Here is a 22,300-nt window from a genome sequence, read left to right as displayed (position 1 = left end):
GGTCCTCCCCAAAGTCCTGCTGACCCTCCTCTCCTGTCACAGCCCTGCCTGGCTCTCCCACATCCTCTACAGGCATCCTTAGTAGACCCACCCAGTCCTCCGCACTCTAGCCCCTTCTGAACACGCTGCTCTTCCGGGGGCATTTTGGCCTCTGCCAGGGCTCTTTCCTCTAGCTGGAATGTTTACACCCCCTCCAATCTGGCAGGCCCACAACTGGTCCTTCAGGTTGCAACTTATTAAGAGCCATAATAATAATGACTACTTACGTTGCGCCAGGAACTACCCTGAATTCTTCCTAGAGTTTATTGGGCTGATCCTTTCTAAGTGCTCTCTGAGCAGGGTGTGTTTATCTTCATTTCGTAGGCCAGGAGACTGTGATGACACAGAGGCCAGGGATCCTGCAAGAGGCTGTACAGCCAGGAAGAGGGTCCAAGCTGGTCAGAGCACTCCTTCAGAAAGCTTTTCTCACTACCCCGGGTAGGCTGCCGGCTTCTCCTCAGCTTCAAACTTCTAAGACGTGATACAGTGCTCACAGTGCTGATCACTGTGAATCACAGACTATATTGAGTGTTTTCTGTGTGCCAGGTTAGCGCTAACGGTGCTAACCATGTTAATCTTTGTGAATTCCATGAGGAGCTGGGCCTGGTGCTTCAGACCTGAGATTCAGCACTTGAGAGGCAGAGGTAAGATTGCGAGTTCAAGGCCTGTCTGGGCTACAAAGTGAGTTCAAGGCCAGGCTGGGCAAGTTAATGAGACACAAAATAAAGCTGGCTGGGGCGTGGCTCAGCGGTGGAACTCCTGCCTAGAGTACCCCAGTGAGGGGCTGGGGTGTGGCTCAGTGGTGGAGCCCTTGCCTAGAGTCCCCCAGTGAGGGGCTGGGGTGTGGATCAGTGGTGGAGCCCCTGCCTAGGGTCCCCCAGTGAGGGGCTGGGGTGTGGCTCAGCGGTGGAGCTCCTGCCTAGGATCCCCCAGTGAGGGGCTGGGGTGTGGCTCAGTGGTGGAGCCCCTGCCTAGAGTCCCCCAGTGAGGGGCTGGGGTGTGGCTCAGTGGTAGAACCCCTGCCTAGGGTCCCCCAGTGAGGGGCTGGGGTGTGACTCAGCGGTGGAGCTCCTGCCTAGGACCCCCCAGTGAGGGGCTGGGGTGTGGCTCAGTGGTGGAGCCCCTGCCTAGGATCCCCCAGTGAGGGGCTGGGGTGTGGCTCAGTGGTGGAGCCCCTGCCTAGAGTCCCAGTGAAGTGCTGGGGTGTGAGCGTGTGTGAGGCTCTGGGTTCAATTCTCACCACCCCAGACACATACAGGGAGCTGTCCTGGTAGCAACACACCTGAAATCTCAGCAGTCAGGAGCCAGAGGGAGGAGGATCGTGAGATCAAGACAAGCATGACCTACATAGGAACTTCCAGGCCAGCCTGGGCCTATACTAAGATCCTGTCTCAATGATAATAACAAAAAATGATGATGATGATGAAGAAAAACAAATGATTAAGGAAAGTGGGGTTTCTGTTCCTTTCCTGGATCTAGTAGGCTCTGTGAGGGCTCTACCAAAAACAAACAGTGGAAATGACCCGGGGTTTGTTTCTAGGCTGCATTCCACCTTCCTGTATGGTAAAATACTCCTTAAAACACAACTGCCATGCTGAGTGGCCTGTGGAGCAATTCTCTGGAGAGGAACCAGGGCCCCTAGTCCACAGCTTTGTCTGAGGCTGCAGGCAACCATCAGCTTGGGTTAAGAGCGTCAACCTGCCAGACATGGTGGGGTACACACTGGTAACCCCAGCATTTTAGGAGGCTGAGACAGGAGGACCTTGAATTCAAACCAAGCCCGGCCTACATGGACAGACCCTGACTCAAAAAAAGGGGTTAGCATAGATCAGTGTTGCTGTCAACCCTGGTCAGAGAAGCCTCTCCGGCACTGGGGGGGGGGGGCAATGTGGCCTCAAAACTACTCAAAGTGTTGAGAATACGTGACTGGTGAGTGCTCAGTGCTAAATGGGGCCAATCTCTCTCTCTCTCTCTCCCTCCCTCCCTCCCTCTCTCTCTCTCTCTCTCTCTCTCCCCCCCTCACTCCCTCCCTCTCGCTAAGACTCAGAGAACATCATGGAAGAGGGGACAGAAAGAATGTAACATAAAAGCTGACAATGGGAAGGAGAGCTGTGAAATGCTGGACATGACCTGACTTTTGACTCAAACCCATGGCAGCTGTGGTTACCTGCACAAGATCAGGCCAAAATCAGCCCACATTCCAGCACCCAATTGGACTCAGTGGATGACAAAATAGAAATAAATAAAAAGAGGAAATAAATGTGGGGGTGGACGGTAAAGGAATGTAGCCATGATCAGGATACATTGTATCTTGGGGCTGGAAAGGTAGCTCAGCTGTTAAGGAAGCTGGCTGCTCCTGCAGAGGACCTGGGTTCTAGTCCCAGCATCCATATGGTGACTCACAAGGATCCATAACTCAGTTCCAGGGGATCCAACACCCTCTTCTGGCCTCCATGGGCAGCAGGCATGCACTTGGTGCACTTACATACATGCAGGCAAAACAGTCATAACATTAAAGGTTTTCTAAAAATTTCCTTCATTTTTATTTTTTGTGTATGTTTTGCCTGCATGTATGTAAGTGCACCTGTGTCATGCAATGCCTGTGGAGGTCAGAAGAGGGCATCGGATCCCCAGGGCCTTGTGGATGCTAGGCAAGTACTATGTCACTGGGCTACATTTGCAGCTCTCAAGGATTTAATGCTCTGCATTCCTGGGGGCACAAGTCTTAGCAAGGACCTGGCCACCTGGAGACTTCAGGAAACCCTCCTCTCCAACACTCACCTGGGTTGTCACCTCTCTGAGCCCCTCAGCCGGGTTAGTCACCAGTCTCAGTTCCCAAGGACCAGTGTGCCTCTGCACCCAGCCCTCATCACTGTGCATACTGCCACCTCTGCCAGCGTCCGCAGTGGATTCAATGGCAGGGATGTGACTCACAGCCTCCCCAGTCTCGCCCTGCATGGGGCTTGGCACACAGGAGATTTAGGTAAATGTCTGGTGAATGAATCAAACAGTGGACTTCCGTGGAATGAGGTGACAGAGCCACGGGCTGGAAAGTCAGTTTTATTGCAGTTTCCGGCGGGGGGTTAGATCCGCCCCACTTCCCTAAGCTTGGCCACCAGGTCCTCTGTGGTCTCCACCTTAACACCGGCCAAGCGCTGAGGGGGGTCCTCCACACTGACCACAGACACTTTGGAGGTCAGGTCCACGCCCAGGTCTCCAGCTTTGATCACGTCGATCTTTTTCTTCTTGGCTTTCTGTACACAGGAAGCTGTGGTTTGGGTTGGGGCAGGCTGCGAAGCCCCAGCCCCAGCCCAGGTTCTTCCCGGTAGATGGGGTATCTACAGAACCATCCCTATTGCCCGAAAGCCTTGGGACCTCCCTGCTAGCCAGCACTGTGGCTTCTCAAGGGCCCACACCTGACGTGGTCCACGTCTGATGGCTGGGATGTCTAGGAGGCTCAACTACGGTACAAGATCTCCCTCAGTGAGACCGTGAAGGGCCTGACCGCAAGGGAGTACATACTGTCCTTTCAGCTACAGTGACTCTGTGGACTAAAAGCTGAACCCCCAAACTCCTCACTGGCCCAGCTGACCACTGAACCCTCCCCACTGGTCCAGCCAACTACCATACTCTCCCCACTGGCTGAGTCAACAACCCACTAAACCCTTACCACTGGTTGAGCTCACCCAATTACCCCTTCCCACTGGCCAAGCTGACCCACCAAACCCTCCCCACTGGCTGAGCTGTCCCAAGGAACCCATCCCTCTGTCTGAGATGATTAGGGAACTCCTGTTAATCATGAGCCCTTAGCTCCCTCCCTCGTTCTTGGCCCCCACAGTGATTACTTCTGAGTAGCAAAAATGACCCAGGGGCCTTCCCTCACGAGCCAAGGTGACTAAACTGTCTTATCTGTCCATCATTATCCACTGAGCTCCCACTGGCTCAGCACTTTCTCCTGGCTGTGATGCTCCACAGGTTTCCCCTGGTGCTACATCAGCCTACGAACTCACAGCCGACAGAGGTGACCCAGCCAACCCTCCGCTGTCCCTGCCAGGTGACAGCCTCCTTGGATGCCCTGTCGTTTGGGCCCTTGTCTTAGGCAGTCCAACCACTGAAGAGGGACCAGGCCTGCAGCATACTTGCCAAGCCAGGCCCCAGTGACCCACCACCAAGCACTCACCATGATGTTGGGCAGTGTGGCATAGCGGGGCTCGTTGAGCCTCAGGTCCGCGGTCACCACAGCCGGGAGCTTCAGACGTATGGTCTCCAGGCCCCCGTCAATCTCCCGTTCAACTTTCACCTTGTCCCCCTCCAGTGTCACCTGGGAGGCAAATGTGCCCTGTGGGGGGACAGCACAGGAGGAAAATGAGCAAAGTTAGATCAAAATGGGCACTGAGCAGGCCCCTGGGCACCATTGCTGACACACACCAGTGAAAAAGTAAAAGACAGAGTCCTGTGAGATGCAAAGTCAGGAGGGGGTACAGCAGGAACAGAGGGGCCCTGTCTTTACATCCTGGTTCAAACACGTGGCAGCGAGGCTGAGGGGATGGCTGGGTGGTTAAGAGTTGCAGAGGACCAGAGTTCAATTCCCAGCACCCATGTCAGGTGGCTCACAACCACCTGTAACTCCAGCTGCAGGGGGATCTGATGCCCTTTCTGGCCTCTGTGGGAAGTACACCCACAAGTGCACATACACACATAGACACACATACACATAATTAAAAGTGAAATAAACTGCTGGGCGTGGTGGTGAAGTCCTTTAATTCCATCACTCTGGAGACTGATTCCAGCTTGTGAGACTGATTCCAGCTAGGTCTACACAGTAAGATCTAGGCCAGCTGGGACTCCAGGGAGACCCTGTTTCCAATAACCAAAAATAAGTAAATAATAAATCTTAAAAACAAACACGTGGTAATCTTTCTGCCTCAGTCTCCCCAATACTGGGATGATAAGTGAGAGCTAGTAGGTGGGTCCTAAGGATCAAACTCAGGTCAGCAGGTTTGGCAGCAAGCACCACTAAGCCATCTCATTGGCCCTCCATTTTTTTTTTTTTAAGATTTCCTTTCCTTTCCCCTTCCTTTCCCCTTCCCTTCCCCTTCCCCTTCCCCTTTTCTTTCCTTATTCAGATTTTTTTGAGACACAGTCTCCTTGTGGCTCCAGCTGGCCTAGAATTTGTTACGTAGACCAGGCTGATTGGATCCGCCTGCCTCTGCCTCCCGAGTGCTGGGATTAAAGGCATGTGCTACCATGCCTCACAAGATTTCATTTATTTTTATTTTATGCGTATGTGTATGAGTGTTTTGCCTGCATGTATGTAAGTGCACATGTGCATACCTGGTGCCCACGGAGGCCAGAAGAGGGCATTGGGTCCCTTGGAAGTGGAGTTAAGGGCAGGTGTTTGCTGCCTCGTGGGTGCTGGGACCCAAACCTGGGTTCTCTGGAAGAACAGTAAGTGCTCTTAAGTGCTGAGTCATCTCTCTAGCCCATCCATCTTATTTTTTAGCACAGGGTCTCTCACTGCAAATTACACATTTTTCTTTTTGTTCTTATTTGAGACAGAGTCTCTCTGTAGCTTCAGCTGGTCTGGAACTAACTATATAGCCCAGGCTGGCCTCAATCTTACAGAGATCACCTCTCTCTGTCTCCCGAGTCCCACAGTCAGCCAAATCACATACTTTAAATGTGCACGGCTTACTGTAGGTCACTGATAATTCAGGAAAGCTGTTGTAAAACCCCCTGATAATCGGTACAGTAACTAGGCAACAAATTTTAAGTCTGTGTAGAACAATGTTTCCTCCAGTGGGGGCAGGAAGGGCACTTCAGAGCAGCTGCTATCTGAGCGGAGACCCAAGGCAGAGGTGTGAAGGTCCTGCAGCAGAGCTGAGCTTGAGGGGGAGGTCAGCTGCCCCCACACCCCAGCCTCACCTGTGGCCAGTCCAGAAGTCCAGCTGTCATCTGTCCCGTCTGGTTACAGTCATCATCGATGGCCTGGGGTGGGAAGAGAAGACTGCTCAGCACAACAGCTGGCGGTTGTGCCTCAGAACCGCCCAGACGTCCTTCTAGAACAGCGGCCAGGAAATAAATACTGTAGCTTAGCAAGCCACTCAGGCTGGACCACAACTGGACCGTCTCACAAGAGTCACAGGTGAGACGTAAATGAGTGTGTGGGGGTGTGCCAATAAAACTTGATTGGCAAAACAAAGCCTGGCAGAAGTCACACTTTGCTGATTTCTGGTCTAGAATGATCTTGCTGGGACTGTGGGAATAAACAGCCACTTCTCCGGGGCATACGGAGTCATCCCTCCACAGGCCCCCTTTGCCCTGTTGAGGCTGGATTGTCAACTGAACACACCTGGGAAGGGGTAATCTCAACTGGGGAATTTTCTCTATCAGATTAGCCTGTGGCCATGACTGTGAGGCATTTTCTTGATGGTTGAGTGGTGTGGGAGGGCCCAGCCCACTGTGGGTGGTTCTGGAGTCCCTCCCCTCATACTTGGGACCTCAGCTTGTCTCTTCAACCTCCTGAATCCTGCTATCTCCGTCTTTTTCAGATCCATCCCTAACTCCCTTCCTCTCTTTCCTCCCCTGTCTGTGGCTCTTTCCCAGGCCACACACGGCCCTCTTCAGGTCAGACCACAAAGCCGCCTGAATTGGGCGGGGGATGGGGGGTGGGGGGTAGGGGAGCACTGAGTTTCCTGAGGCAACAGATGAATCAACAGCATCCCTGCCTCTGAGCTCCAGTGCAGCCCAATCCTCAGCCTGGCCGACCTCCTCCACTCTCTCTAATCCCTCGAAGAGGGTAAATCCTGTTCCCACTCCTGCTCACACACTACCATGGCTCCCCAGTGCCCCATGACAGACACTCTCACGACTCTTTCAAGCCAGGCCAGTTTCTGGAGTTGACACCCATGGCTCCGATGTCTCCCTGGCCCTTCCTACACACTGAGTGTCATGGACTCTTCCTTATCCTGTAATTCCTGCCCCTGCCCAAAGCACAGCCCCACTGTGCTACCAAAACAGACAGATGGGTCTTAACCTGCTACATGCTCCTCTCTGCCCCTGGTCTTGGGTGTAGATCAGTTTCACCAATGTGGCCAAACCCACATTCTGGTGGGCTTCAGTCTGGGCCAAGGGGACCTCAGAGCATCTTTCTGACACACACAGTGGCCTGTGTTGCTGGCTCATGCCCCGTCAGAGGGGTGGGGGTGGGACGGGGGGAGACCTGTGCTGCTTGGCCGGCCCGTGTGAACACCTGGGCCTGAGCCTACCGCAAGTGTTACCTCACACTCATCCTGAGCAGGGCAAGGGGCAGGCGAGGGAGGGACTGATGCACCAACCTGCTTGCCAAGGAGCAAGAGGTCCACCTTCTCCTTCTCAGCCAGCTTGGCCAGGACCCGAGCCACTTGCAGGGGACCCAAGCTTTCTGCCTGTGCTGCGGGCACCTCCACGTGGATGCCCCGGTCTGCACCCATGGCCAGAGCGGTACGGATGGTCTCCTGTAGAAGAGAGTGGTTAGCTAGACTTCTATCATGGGAAGGACCAAACAGCCCAGACTCTATCCTCCTCCCTCAAAACTAGGGGTCCAGACCCATCTCCTCTCTCAGACCCAGGAGTCTGGACCTTAGTCAGCCCTCCTCCCTCAGACCGAATTCAGACTCTACCCTCCTCCCTCAGACCCAGGGATCCAGACTTCAGTCAGCCCTCCTGCCTCAGACCCAGGAGTCTAAGCCCCAGCCCTCTCCAGACCCAGCCTCCTCCCTCAGACCCAGGGATCCAGACCCCGGCCTCCACACTCAGACCCAGGGGTCCAGACCCCAGCTCTCTTCCCTCAGACCCAGGGGTCCAGACCCCAGCCCTTCTCCCTTAGACCCAGGGGTCCAGACCCCAGCCTCCACCCTCAGACCCAGGGGTCCAGACCCAAACCTCTACCTTCAGACCCAGGGGTCCAGACCCCAGCCCTCCTCCCTCAGACCCAGGGGTCCAGACCCAAACCTCTACCTTCAGACCCAGGGGTCCAGACCCCAGCCTCCTCCCTCAGACCCAGGGGTCCAGACCCCAGCCTTCTCCCTCAGACCCAGGGGTTAAGGTCTTAGCTTCTTCCTTCAGATCCTGAGCCCAGACTCCAGATCTGTAATGGTTTGAATAAATGTCCCTGATAAGCTCCAAATATTTGAACACTTGGACCCAGTTGGTGGTACTGTTTGTGCAGGATTAGGAAGTACAGCCTTGATAGGGGAAACATGTTACTGGGGGGAGGAGGACTTTGGTCTTGCCCCATTTATCTCTCTCACCTTCCTGTGCCTGCTGAAGATATGAGCATTTAGCTCTCTGCTCCAGCCACCTCTGTCGCTGTGCCTCCCAGGCCATGATGGACTCATCCTTCTGGAACCGTAAGGCAGATGAGCTCTTCCTTTTTTTTTTGGTCTTTTTGAGACAGGGTCTCCCTATAGCTCCAGCTTTCCTGGAACTCACTATGTAGACCAGGCTAGCCTTGAACTCACAGAGATCCGCCACCACACCCGGCTGAACTCTTCCTTTTTTAAGTGGCCTGGGTCACAGCGTTGCATCACAGCAACAGGACAACTAATACAAGCTCTCCTCCCTCAGACAGGGGTGCCGTGGCCTTAGCCTCCTCCCTCAGACATGGGTGCCGTGGCCTTAGCCTCCTCCCTCAGACAGGGGTACCGTGGCCTTAGCCTCCTCCCTCAGACATGGGTGCCGTGGCCTTAGCCTCCTCCCTCAGACAGGGGTGCCGTGGCCTTAGCCTCCTCTCTCAGACATGGGTGCCGTGGCCTTAGCCTCCTCCCTTAGACATGGGTGCTGTGGCCTTAGCCTCCTCCCTCAGACAGGGATGCCGTGGCCTTAGCCTCCTCTCTCAGACATGGGTGCTGTGGCCTTAGCCTCCTCCCTCAGACAGGGGTGCCGTGGCCTTAGCCTCCTCCCTCAGACATGGGTGCTGTGGCCTTAGCCTCCTCCTTCAGACAGGGCTCTGGACCAGGCCGTCCACCCTCACACTCAAGGCCCCTGATTACCTGGCACTGCGAGGGGCCACAGCTCACAGCGATGATCTCCTTCACCAGCTTCTTCTCCTTCAGTCTCACAGCCTCCTCCACAGCAATCTCACAGAAGGGGTTCATGGAGTGTTTCACACCATCTGTGACCACTCCGGACTTGTCAGGCTTTACCCGGATCTGGGTGGCAGACAGGCAGGGCACAGGGTCACGGGGTTGGTTAAGACCAAGGCTTGGTGCTTAGCCTTGCACAGACCAGATGATGACAGCAGTGGCCCACACAGAGGCAGGACCTTCTTGTCTAGGGTCATGTGTTTCCAACCCCCATAGCCACTTAGAATACACAGGTGATACCCAGCCATCCTCTCATCAATCATTCATAACTTCGTAAGCACCAGGAATGTTTAACATGGCTGTCCTGACTCCTGACTCTGTCTTTACTCCCAGGGGGGGGCTTCTCAAAAAGTTCTGATTGCTTTAGCCCAAATGCCTCTCATGACATGCCCAAGTGTATCAGAAACATATCAGTGCTGGGGAGATAAGCATGAAAATAATCCTAACCAAATACACATGGTTGGAGAGGTGATAGATCCCAGAGAAAAACCTACTTTTGCCATGTCCCTAGACCAATGTAATTTCTTTATTCTAAATATGCATCCTCATGTGTACAAACAATTGTACCTCTCACCACTCATCAAAGAAGCTTCTTTTTGCAAAAGACTATTACAGAACTGGTCAAACACAGAGAAAAGTGTCTGAGATGCTTAGCCCTAAGTGACACATCTTCAATACAACCTCTATACATAGGATGAATGCATCTCTTAAACTCTCACCAGAGAAGTTTCCTTATGTAGCAGCTGGTGAGTAACACAGACACCCACAACTGGCCAATGTGCAGAGAACGCGAGGCCGCAGAATGTCTAACCCTGAATAGGACAGCTATTTAAACCTCTCAAGGATCAGGGATCATTGCAGAAGAGGGGGCAGAAAGATTGTAAGAGCCAGAGGTGGTGGACGACCACAGGGAAGCAGAGTTCCAGACAGCTGGCTGGTTAGTCATTTCAGCTCACATTAATGGTGACAGTATGCTCAAGCCCTATGCAAGTTTAAACCAGAGAAAATCCCACAGACACGGGGAAATGGTTAAGAAATTCCAACCCAACCTAAGGAACTTTTGTCAACTGATGGTTGCTGGGAGGGCAGGAAGAGATAGTGTCTTACAGGGCTGGGACTCTTAGTGGGCCCAGTGGGTGGACTCACACTGAAGGACATTTGGGGACGCAACCCAGACTCTGTAGGCCGTATTATATAAATTGGGCATGTGGAAATGCAGGGGAGGTTCAGACTGGGGAGGGGATCTAAATACCATCAAACCATATTGTATGAAAATGGCAAAAATTCAATAAAAATATTAAATTAAAAATGATACATCAGGACTGGAGAGATGGCTCAGTGGTTAAGAGGACTTGCTGCTTTTGAAGAGGACCCAAGTTCAGTTCCCAGCACCCACATAGGGAAGATCACAACTACCTACAACTCCAGATCCAAGGAATCTGACGCCCTCTTCTGGCCTCAGTGGGCACTGCACTCATGTGTACATACAAACATACATACACATAATTTTTAAAAAATACATCCAGTCAGCCAGGCATACTTACATCTGCAATCCTGGTACTGGGGAGTGTGAGGCACGAGGATCACCAGCCTGGGGACAGGCTATGTAGCAAGACCATCTCAAACAAGAAAGCAAACAAATAACCATCCAGGCACACAACTGAATATAAATTCCCTGAATATGGAGATTCACAATACCCTACTGTGTATATTACACCCTGACATTTTCCCATCCTTTTTTTTTTTTTTTTCCATTTTAAAAAGATTTATGTTTAAGTGTATGTGTGGTTGAGGTGGGTATATGTACATGTGGGTACATTGTCTGCAGAGGCCAGAAGACCATGTCAGATCACCTGGGGCTTGGATTACAGATGGTTGTGAGCCATACTGCGGGTGCTGGGAATCAAACTCCAGGTCCTCTGCAAGATCAGCAAGTGCTCCTAGTGGCTGAGCCATCTCTCCAGCCCCTTGCCAGGCTTTTTAAATGCCAGTCCTGTATGTGGCTTTCACAACTTGTGTGTGCTCCGGACCAATGTGAAAACCAGTAAACAGCATTCAAAGCCTCTCAGTGGCGACAGACTGAACAAGCTCCACTCACTCCTCACAACCCTCCGCCCCACACACCTGGGTTACACCAAGTACTACTACTAGTCTGGCCTGCACTGGATTCCAGGATCCTGCACTGTGTGAGGAGGGCAGCTGGCAAAGTCAAAATCCACAGGCTGCCTCTTCACAGACTGCCTCCAGGCTCTGGGGGACAGAAGTCCACACACAGCTTCAGGAGCTGAATTCAGGATGTGGGAGACGTGCTCCCTCTAGAGGCCCAGGAGAGAATTTATTTAATTTAAATTTTCTCTTTTTAAAAATCTGATTTAAAAAGAAATTTTAAAATAAGAGAAATATAGGATTCTTGGATGCATGGCTGAAAGACAGTAAAAAATATGACATTGTGTTAAACTTTAAAGACAAATGCCTGAAATTTAACTGTTAAAAAGTTGGTTATTGGGCTAGAGGACTGGCTCAGTGGTTAAGAGCACTGGCTGCTCTTGCAGAGGACCTGGGTTCAATTCCCAGCACCCACATGGCGGCTCACAACTATCCATAACTCCAGTTCCAGGGGATCTGATGTCCTCTTCTGACCTCTGCGGGCATTGCCTGACATGGGTGCACTTAATATACATGCAGGCAAGCATTCATACACATAAAATCAATTAAAAAATTTAAAAGGTATTATTGCTGAGTGTGGTGGCACAGACCTTTAATCCCAGGACTTAGTAGGCAGAGGCAGGTGGATCTCTGTGAGTTGGAGGCCAGCCTGGTCTACATAGTGATTTCCAGGTCAGTAAGGGCTATGTATGAGACCCTGTCTCAAATACACACACACACACACACACACACACACACACACACACACACCATATGGGGGCTGGAGAGATGGCTCAGTGGTTCCTATGGTTCCCAGTATCCACACAGTGGCTAGCAACAGTCTGTAATTCCAGTTACAGGGGATCCAATGCCCTCTTTTGGCCTCTGCAGGCATTGTACACATGGGTGCACTTACATACATGCAAGCAAAACATAAATATAAATTTTTTAATAAGAAAAAAAACTGTGTACATGCACACATGTGTGTGCATGTGCAAGTACCATGGTATAATGTGGGGATCAGTGGACAACTCTAGAGTCTTGTCTTTTTCCTTTATGTGGATTCCCAGGATGGAACGACTCAGGTTGAAGGCTCGCACAGCAAGCGCCTTTACCCACCAAGCCACCTCGACAGGGTCTAACTTTGCACCCTAGGCTAGTTTAGACTTCACTAGGTAGAGCTAGAGAGATGGCTCAGAGGGTAAAGGCTTTTGCCCCTGAGCCTGATGACCTGAGTTGGATCCCCAGAGCCCACAGGTGGAAGGAGAGGACCACTAACTTCCACTCACATTGCAAACTCCGGGCAACCTTCCTGTCTCCACCTCCTAAGAATCTATTTCTTGGGGCTGAAGAGATGGCTCAGTGGTTAAGAGCCCTGGCTGCTCTTGCAGAGGACCCGGGTTCAGTTCCCAGCACCCACATGAGGGCTCACAACTGCCTGGAGGCCTGTAACCCTAGTTCCGGGGATCTAACGCTCTGACTTCTGAGGGCACTCTACAAACGTGACACACATACATGCAGGTACTCACACATAAAATAAAAATCTTCAAGGTCAGTATGTTTCTTTTTTTTTAAACAGGGTCTTATTCTGTAACCCATGCTGACCTTAAAGATGCAGTGACCACGGCTCCTCCTGCCTCAGCTTCCGGATATTGGTGTGACAGTTTGCACTAGCACCCTTGGCTCAGGGAGAGCATCTTTCCCAAGGTCAACTCTGTCTCTCTTACGTAAGGATTCTCGAGATGCTTCAGTGCCTGTCTGGGGATGCCAGGGACAACCCTCATCTCAACATCCAAGAGGCCCTGCTTGGAAATGAGACACCTTTGGGTTTGGGGGAGTAGGACCAGATGCCCATGGGGGCCTATTTCTTAGCCCATCCCAGCTCCCCACTCTTTATTTTCTTTTTCAGTGGAGGGCACAGAACCAAGGGCCTCACACATGTTAAGCAAGTGATCTACCACTCAGCTACACCCACAAGCCCTTTTTGGTTTTGATTTTGCTAAGTTCCCAGGCTGGTCCTGATCCCAGGATCATCATCCTGCCTTATCCTTCTGAATGCTATGCTTACCGGCATGAGTCACCCACTGTACCCGGCTCCCAGTGCTCTGAATAGCACATAGGGATACTATGTTGTTGCATAGCACTGTCCTCCAACAGATAGACATGGACAGATGCCATCTTCCCAAGCTTGGTTGCACCCCTTGCTTGGAATCATCACAGCTAGGCTGCTAACTGTAACACTCTGCAAGAAAGGAGGGGGCAGGGAGTGTCAGTCTCACCTCCCAACCAACCACTCAGCCCGAGGGGGAGGGGCTGAGGGTATATAGACTGAGGAAGCCATGGGGAGTGTCTCTTGTCATTTTGTGCAGCTGCGGGGAAGTCAGGATCCACGCCTGGATGGAGACTTTCTGGTGTGGCCTTAGTGGGGAGCACCCACACTCCTGAAAGTAAACCCTCACCCACTGCTCTGTAAGTAAGACCAATAAACTCACTGGTTTTCCAGACTGCAGTTTGGTTTGTTGTAGGGACCAGGGAAGAGGGGGCTGGGCATCATTTGCACCTCCCAGAAGGAATTTTAGCTCCATATGTCACCTACCACACACCAAAGGACCATGCAGAAACCCTGATCTGAGCCACTGTGCCCATCCTAACACATTAATCTAGCCACAGGGGCCAGATCCTATCACCATGTACAGAGGAGGAAACAGTCTGGGCTGCAGTGCCTGGCTGCTGGTGACTCAGTCTGGCAGCAACGGCAGTGCCCTTGAGCCTAGTGATTCCCAGAGGTTCAGGGATCTGTGTGGGACGGTAACAGGAGTCTGAGCGCCTGAGGGTGGAGGGTATCAGGAAAGGGCTCTGTCAGATAGTGGCACTAGGGCTAAAATTGGAATGGTGATCAAGACTGGCTGGGTTAAGTTCAAGGGACGGCATTGCAGGAAAGGTTGCAACAGGTGCTAAGACCTTGAGTTAGGAAGCCGCTGGGGGGGGCGGGTATGTGGAGTCAGAAGAAGCTAGTGTAGTCAGGGCGGGGCAGAGCAGCAATGGGCTCTTGTGAGAGGTATCAATGGCCTTCCAAAGGCATGTCAGGCAAGTGCTGCTGAGCCACACCCCAGCCTCTCACTGGAGGATCCTAGGCAGGGGCTTTTACCACTAAGCCACACCCAGGCCCTCAGTGGGGGCTCTACCACCGAGCCACACCCCAGCCCCTCATTGGGGGATTCTAGGCACTACCCTGACCCACACAGCAGCCCCTCACTGAGGGATCCTAGGCAGGGGCTCTACCCCTGAGCTATATCCTAAGGTCTTTTTCCTTTGAGACATGGTCTCACTAAATTGCCCAAGGTGGCCTTGAACTCACTGTGCAGCCTAGGCTAGCCTTAAACTTTGGATCCTCCTCAGTGCTGGGATGACAGGCCTGCAGCACCAGGTCTGGCTGTTTTATCAGTCCAGACCCTGGCCTTGAACTGTATTGTACATTGTTAGATGTGCAGTAAACATTTGTCCAACAGATCAATGAGAACTGCCTTGTGGCATTATACCTTTAAGGCCTGCGCCTCTCCATATACTTACTGACCCACACGGAAAATAAAAACAAAAGCCCTTGCTTTGAGAAATTAAGTTTGGTATCTTGGCACACACCTTTAAACCCCAGCATTCAGGAGGCAGAGGCAGGTGTATTTCTGTGAGCCAGCCTGGTGTACACAGTGAGCCAGGTGAGCCAAGGCTACAGGTTTAAAATAAATAATAAAATAAAATACAAGGTAAGGCCAGGAAAGCAGCTGTTATTGGAGTGCCTGCCTAGCATGCACAACACCCTAGGTGAAACTCTAGACCACATAAACCAGGTGAGGGGGAAACAAGGGGATTAGGCATTCAAGATCATCCTTGGCTATAGAATGAGTTCAAGGCCAACCTGGGATCCAAGAGACCCTGTCTCAAAAACGGGGCTGAGGAGGTCACTGTTTAAGAGCACTGGCTGCTCTTGCAGAGGACCTAGGTTAGGTTCCCATCACCCACATGGCACCTAACAACCATTCCATAACTCCAGTTCCAAGGGTTTCAACACCCTCTTCTGGTCTCCCTTAAAATTGCATGCATGTGGTGTACTTACATACATGCAGGCAAAACACTCATACAAATAAATATTTTTTTAAAGATATATTTTCCTTTTTTTTTTTTTTTGGTTGTCTGTTTGAGACAGGGTCTCCCTGTAGCCCTAGCTGTCCCGGAACTCTCTATGTAGACCAGGCTGGCCTCGAACTCACAAAGATCCACCTGTCTCTGCCTCCCAAGTGCTGGGATTAAAGACAGGAAGGAGTCCCCCGCCAAGAAAGTCTTGCACTACTGAGTTGGGGGTCCAGAGCTGAACTACTGCACTGGGAAGCTCCAGGGGACTAAGAAATCCTGCCAGCTTGCTTGTTCCAGGGCACCCTTTACGTTTCAGCAGATTGCTAACTGCTCAGGGAGACTGTGTAAACCAGAAACTGGCGGCCAGTCGGACGCATCTGCAATTGTGTTTTTATCTCATTTTTTGTTTTTCTTTTTGGCAGAATTGAAGGTTCAGCCTAGTCAGCAGGTGCTCCATGATGAAACCAGCCTTCTTTTGTTTTTTGTTTTATATGTATTAGTGTATTGCCTGCATGTATGTAAGTGTACCCGTGGCATGCGATGCCCACAAAGATAAAAAGAGGGTGCTGGATCCCCTGTAACTGGAGTTACTGACAGTTGTTAGTTGCCATGTGGGTGCTGGGATTCGAACCCAGGCCCTCTGCAAGAATGGCAAGTGCTCTTAACTGCTAAGCCATCTCTCCAGGCCCAAGCCTTCCTTTGTTTTAAAGAATGGTGTTTTAGAAATGGATGCAGATCCGGGATGCCTTCATCTGACCTCGGAGGGCATACCACAACACAGGTGCACTTACATATATGTACTCATACACATACGACAAAAAATTTTTTTTTCTAGTGCTGGGGATACAACAGGGCTGAGTGCATGCCCAGGCTGGCCTTGAATCTTCAGTGCTCTTAACTGGTTTATCTGTAGCTGGGCTGACAGGACAAGGGAGTTTTTATGAGCTAAGTACAGTACCACATGCCTGTAATCCCAGTATTTGGGAGGTGGGGCAGGAAAATTAGGAGTTCAAGACCAGTTAGTGACACATGAAACCCTTTCTTCTCTGTCAAACACAAAAACAACAAAAGTCAAAATGAAAAGAGAGGGCAGGCGAAGATGGCTGAGTGGGTAAAGGCTTCCGTCATCAAGCCTGACAACCTGAGTTCAATCCCCAGGACCCACACCGTGAAAGAACAGAGCCAACTCCTGAAAGTTGTCCTCTGACCTCCATGCAGCTGACACGCCCACATACACGAAGTAAATAAAGTGTGTTTTAAAAAGAGGGTTTTTATACTGCAGCTGTGGCAGTGTCTGCTGGACCCTTGACACAGTGCACTGACTTGTGTTTGGCCCTGTGCCCTCTGTTTGTTTTTTAACGAAGCTTGATAGGAAAGGGCATTAGTGGGGCACAGAGCAAGCAGGGCAGCAAGGCCCGATGGGAGATCACACACAGCCAGCCACCTCATGGGGAGGTGACGCCAAGGCCTGAGGCTGGGGAATGGAGGGGAAGTCTCTGTATGTGGGGCAGGGTCACAGTGAACCTTCACTCAGCACTGTGTGAGGGAGGAGGGCTGGTCAGTCCACAGATGTAAGCATGCTTCCTCCGCCTGAAGGAGCTATGTTGGCCCATAAATTACGAATACGAAGTTGTTCCAGCCTCTCCTGAGCTCAGTGAGTAGGTTAAGGTTCATGGAAAATGTGTTCCTGTCCAGAACGAGGCCCCATGGCATTGCCAAATGTCTATTAATACCTCCCTCCCTCTCCCCCTCCCCTTCCCCCCCTTTCTGCAGTGCACTGGTTATATTTTAGGTTGCTAAATAGACTTCCATCATTTGTACCCCAGTAATAATAGAGCTCAGTGTATATCAGACATTGTACCAAGAATTTAATCTAAATTAACCATCAATTGTGCTGGCACACACCAGTACGATATGTTTAAGAGGAAGAGGCAGGAATTCAAGGCTAGTCTGGGTTAGACTTCTGGGCCCCTCGGATGGAAGGGTTCAGTGGATTAAGAGTCATTGCTGCCAAAACTTACAACCTGAGTTTGATCCCCAGGACGCACATGGTGGAAGAGGGAACTGGCTCCCTCGAGCCGACTCCTGACCTCCATACCGGTGCCCCCCCAACAAATAAATGTAATAAAAATTAACTAACCCCCATTAAAATACATACTACCATAATTACCATTGTCCAGAGGAGAAAAAGCAAGGCTCAGAGTGGATAAGTAACTTCCTCAAGGTCACAGAGCCAGGAGTAGGACCAGACAAGCTGGTGTTGAAGTCCAGGTAAGAACCATTTTACAGGGGCTGGAGAGATGGCTCAGTGGTCAAGAGTACTGGCTGCTCTTGCAGAGGACCTGGGTTCAGTTCCCAGCACCCACATGGCAGCTAACAACCACGTGTAACTCCAGTTCCAGGGGAATACAACAACCTTTACTGAACTTTGTGGGTATTGTGGGCATCAGTGCACTTACACACATGCAGGCAAAACACTCATACACATAAAATAAAAATCTTTTAAAAAACAGGCTGAGCCATTCCGTTAGCAAACCTGCTGCCTGAGCTCAAATTCCACCGTGGACAAAACACTAGAGGGGTAAGAAAGGCACACTGTGGATTGCATGGCAGGACTACGGGCCAGGAGGGCTCTCTGAGCACTGTGATGCTATGTAAGGCATCACAGAAGGTCCCACAAAGAAGGCCATCTTTCAATAAAAGCTCTGTGAGGGACTGTAGAGAGGGTTGGTGATGCAAGCCAGGGCACCTGGGAGGAGGAGGTGATGGCAATAGTGTTCACAAATGTCAGGACAGGAAGCTGAGACTGAGGCTGAGGCAGGAAGGACAGAGGGAGCAGGAACAGCCTGGTGAGCAGCAAGCTGGGCATGTGGATTTGTGGAAGCAGAAATGGGCCGGAGGGTCCCAGGAGGGGTGTGGACGGCTGTGTCAGACAAAGGTCCCCAGAGCCAGCCTGAGGGGTTGGGGTGTTGTACTGAGGGTGCTGGGGAGCCATGGGTGGGCACTGAACAGGGGACGCAGGGTCAGCCCTGCATGTAGGAAGCCCCCTAAAGCTGGAAGAGAAGGGGCTGGAGGGGAGGAGGCTACAGCTAGGGTGTCGGTGAGGCCTGATCGGGAGGGGTCTGAGGGAAAGACTAGTGCAGAGAGCTGGAGCTGAGAACCGACAGCCCATGGAGGCAAGGGGTCAGGAGTAAGGATGGTACCTCGGTCTGGCCCAGTGACTAGGTAGCTAGCAGGGTCTGAAGCGATGATGACTTGCTGGAAGGGGACATTATCAGACACTGAATGTGAAGGAGGGAGCCCTGGGTAGGAGAGAGGGAGATGTCACTGACCCTCACGGAAGGAGAGGCCCTCAGTTCTCACTGGATATACCACAGGTGCCCATGGGTCAGGCTTTGTACCAGAGGATGCTGGGCCCAGTGCTGTTTCAAAGTGGTGAGGAAGATGGGCAGGCCTGTTAAGTCTAGCTATTTAAGGGTAATACAGATGTGTAATTCCAGTGCTGAAGGTTCAGGAGTTCAAGCTCATCCTCAGCTACATAATGAGGTCCAGGCTAATGTGGCTGCCTAAGGCCCTGTCTTCAATAATAATAATAATAAATAAATAAATAAATAATAAGAGAAAAGGGCTGGAGGTGATACAGCACTGTCTTAGCACACAGAAGGCTCTGGGTTTAATTCCCCAGCACCCCACACAAAAAATATAAAACATAAAAATAAATCATGGTGGGGCTGGAGAGATGGCTTAGCAGTTAAGAATGCTGAATGTTTTTGCAGAAGACCCGGGTTTGAATCCCAGCACCCGCATGGCACCTAACATCTGTCCATTAACTCCAGTTCCAGGAGATCCAACAACCTCTTCTGACCTCTGAGGGCACTGCACGACATGGGTGCACTTACATACATGCAGGTAATACACACATAAAATAAAAATAATAAATAAAAAATATTAATAAAAATAATCAATCAATCATGGTAAGGAGTCAAAGCCAACTGAGACACCCCATAGCAGGTGGCCATAGAGATCCAAGAAGGACAGAAAGTCAGAGCAGGGAGGATATCAGGAAAGTCGGGTCCCAGGACCCGGAGTGTGTCCCGGTGAAGACTGTAAACCATGAACCTGTCACAGGCTGTTAGAAGCATTTTCAGACTATTTCCCTCTAACAAATAGACAGAAAGCCAGACTTGCCTTCCAAATCTGGGGGCCGGAGAGGTGGCTCAGTGGTTAAGAGCATGTACTGCTCTTCCAGAGGACCCAAGTTCTATTCCCAGCACCCACATCAGGCAGTTCAAAGCCACTAACCCCAGCTCCAGAGGGATTCCCACCCCCGCTGGTCTCCTCAGGCACCTGAACTCACACTGCCCCCCCCCCGCCCCAGTATAAAAACAATTTAAAATAATAGAAAATAAATCCTTTAGTAATATAGAAGATACATGGGAGTTAGAGAGATGGCTCCACAGCTGCTCTTCCAGATGGACCTGGGTTTCGTTCTCAGCATCCTTATGGTGGGTTCCCAACTGCCTGTAACTCCAGCTCCAGGGGATCCTCTTCTGGCCTCTACAGGTACTGCACAAATACGGTGCACATACACTCAGGCATACACATAAATAATAAAATCGTTGCTTCTTGATGCTGTTAAGTATCTGTTGGGTAGCAGCCACTGCAAGCCCGTGCCTGTCTTTTGTATCCTCCTCACACTCAAGCAGGCAAAAGTAGCATTAATGTCAACTTTGTGGCTAGTTTTTACCTACCCCGAGGCCTCCAGGGAGACAGTCCCCAGGTTGGGAATTTTGAAGACAGAGGTGAGTTCCTGGTGTGATGGGGAAAGAGACTGGCATAAACCATCACTGTATTTTTTGGTCCAGGTTAGGCAAGGCATTAAGTCGCCTGAGGAGAACGTCTGACTCCTCTCTGTCCATAGCAGCTTCCCTCTGGGGACAAGCCAGGCTCTAAGGGACACCGTCCCCAAGCCCTTACACTGAAAACAACAGCCTCTCCCCCAGCTCAGCCAAGCTGGCCCCTTGCACTGGCCTCCAAGGCACACACAGGACTCCCTCTCTCCCTGGTTAGAGCTTCCTCGAGTGTCTGGGTCTCAAAGCACCAGAGGCTACCCATGTGGGGTTCTGTAAGCTCTGACAGCCTAGAGGGTGAAAGAGGGACTCACAAAGACGTCCCGGCTCTGCTTCTCCCCAGCTAAGTGAATTCTTTGTGCCTCAGTTTCCCCATGTGTTAAACAGAAGCTATGACTCCCCCAGCCCACACTTATCATGGGGACTGAGAAGAAGAGGGCAGGTCGTGACTTCAGAACGGCCAGAAGTCTGAAACATACAGCTCTCCTTGATCTTTGCCCCAGGAGTGATGGACATGGAGGGGCAAAGGGCAGCAGAAATTCTGAGATTTCCAAAAGGAGTCCCATACACTGTGCGCGCCTGATCCCGGAAGCACACGGCAGCGGGTCTTGGGGGAGCTGGGGCAGAGGTGGGGGGTAGGGGGGTCCCGGTCACCTTCACTGCGAAGTCGATGACCCTCTTGACAGCCACGAGCGCGCGCAGCTCCGCCATCTTCCCGGCCGCAGACACCCCCCTCGCCAGGTCAGTCTGCACTTTAACTGGACACCGGGACACCCCGCCCCTTCTGTCGGCCTCTGCGCCTGCGCAGCCCTACGGCCTACCAATCAACATCTATGCAGCCGGAGTTGAGAGCCAATCCTACGTCCAGGAGGGAGGGACGGGTGCAATAGGAAGCCAATAGGAAGCGGATGTCGAGGAGCAAGGCGGGAGCTGGGGCGTGGCGGGGAAGTAGGGGAAAGGTCGCGCCCGGAGGAAAGTTCGCCCTGCGGGGAGGTCCTCGGGTTCCTCTGAAATTCTCCCGGGTGTCCCCAGTTCTGTAATTCTCCTCCAGGTCTCCCATTCCTGCGCCTACACAAGTCGCCGTGCGCGCGTCCCTGTGCGCAGTGTGCGCCCTTTATTCCCACGCCCGAGGCCTCCGGGGCCCCCATATCTGCATTTTCCCTCCAAGTCCCCCTTTCACGACCTCCCCAAGTGGCCGTGTCCGCGGCCTCCAGGAGCCGTCCTGTGTCCCCAGAAAAGCACGCGAGCCGGCGCTGAAAGTTCTTTATTCTGCCCTCGGCAGGCAGCAGTCACAGGCACACTGGAAACCCGCTGATGGCCTCGGTGCCCTGCAGGATCATGTCCGCCAGCAGAAAGCAGAAACCTGGAGGGGGGCGTAAGGAAGAGCCCTGGGAGGAAGGTGGGCACTGGGGCAGACGACCTGCCTGGGGATTCGGGATGGGGCTCTAAGGGCGTCTCCACCGGGTGTGCCAGTCCGCAGTGCAGGACGTTGGTGGGTGTGCGTGCGTGCGTGTGCGCGCGCCCAGGAAAAGCAACTGGCCGGGGAGACCCTGCGGAGAAGAAGGTCCTCTACGGGGCCGTTTCCACCCTCTCTCCCCTGTGCTGGTTACCCGCGAGAATCGAGAGGGGTAAAGCCAGCCATCCGAAGAAGTAGGACCAGGAGAAGAAGATTTCGTGCCTCCACGCGTTCTTCGCAGTGTAGCCAATCAACGCAATCAATAGCAGCAGCCCTGGGCCACGCCCACCGGTCAGGCAACCGTGGCCAGGTGGGGGCTGCACCTAAGCCCCGCTCAGACCTTGTTCTCCGCCCAAGCCATGCCCCTCGGAGGGCACCGCCTCCCATCTATCCCCTCTACGCCTAACTATGGTTTTGCCCGGCCTTCTTGAGCTCCTCCATTGACTGTCATTCCCATAACCCGCCCCCTTCACCTCAGCCTCCAACCCCACACCCATCTACGGCACCGCCCCCACTGTCTTTAGTCCCGCCCCTGGGTCGCCAGTCCCGCCTCCCGC

At 52.2% G+C, this 22,300-nt stretch overlaps 2 protein-coding genes across 2 annotated transcripts in view; both read right to left on the bottom strand.

The window, feature by feature from the left end:
* Positions 1-3,065: 3,065 nt before the first annotated feature.
* Positions 3,066-21,074, bottom strand: Etfb (electron transfer flavoprotein subunit beta). The gene is made up of 6 exons (XM_008845199.3): positions 20,942-21,074; positions 9,072-9,230; positions 7,377-7,535; positions 5,965-6,027; positions 4,220-4,378; positions 3,066-3,293 (listed from the first exon to the last, which is right to left on the bottom strand). The coding sequence occupies exons 1-6, from the start codon at positions 20,996-20,998 to the stop codon at positions 3,123-3,125; spliced, it is 768 nt and encodes a 255-aa protein (XP_008843421.1). The 5' UTR covers positions 20,999-21,074; the 3' UTR covers positions 3,066-3,122.
* Positions 21,075-21,438: 364 nt separating this feature from the next.
* Cldnd2 (claudin domain containing 2) overlaps positions 21,439-22,300 on the bottom strand; it is a 1,897-nt gene continuing 1,035 nt past the window's right edge. Inside the window, exons 3-4 of the mRNA XM_008845198.2 lie at positions 21,898-22,017; positions 21,439-21,650 (exon numbers count right to left, since the gene is read on the bottom strand). Coding sequence (XP_008843420.1) covers positions 21,577-21,650; positions 21,898-22,017 — 194 coding nt within the window. The 3' untranslated portion in view covers positions 21,439-21,576. The remainder of the gene's footprint in view (positions 21,651-21,897; positions 22,018-22,300) is intronic.

The sequence above is a fragment of the Nannospalax galili genome, unplaced genomic scaffold, assembly GCF_000622305.1.
Source record: "Nannospalax galili isolate Female #2095 unplaced genomic scaffold, S.galili_v1.0 scaffold960, whole genome shotgun sequence".
In the NCBI taxonomy this organism is placed as follows: Eukaryota; Metazoa; Chordata; class Mammalia; order Rodentia; family Spalacidae; genus Nannospalax; species Nannospalax galili.
This window is presented reverse-complemented; position numbering and strand designations above follow the sequence as displayed.

Coding starts and splice junctions, on each gene's coding strand:
- Etfb (XM_008845199.3), bottom strand. CDS start 20,998: ATGGCGGAGCTGCGCGCGCTCGTGGCTGTCAAGAGGGTCATCGACTTC. Junction 7,536..9,071: donor GTGGCCCCTCGCAGTGCCAG/GTAATCAGGGGC, acceptor TCTCTTCTACAG/GAGACCATCCGTACCGCTCT. Junction 3,294..4,219: donor CCACACTGCCCAACATCATG/GTGAGTGCTTGG, acceptor TCCTGTGTACAG/AAAGCCAAGAAGAAAAAGAT.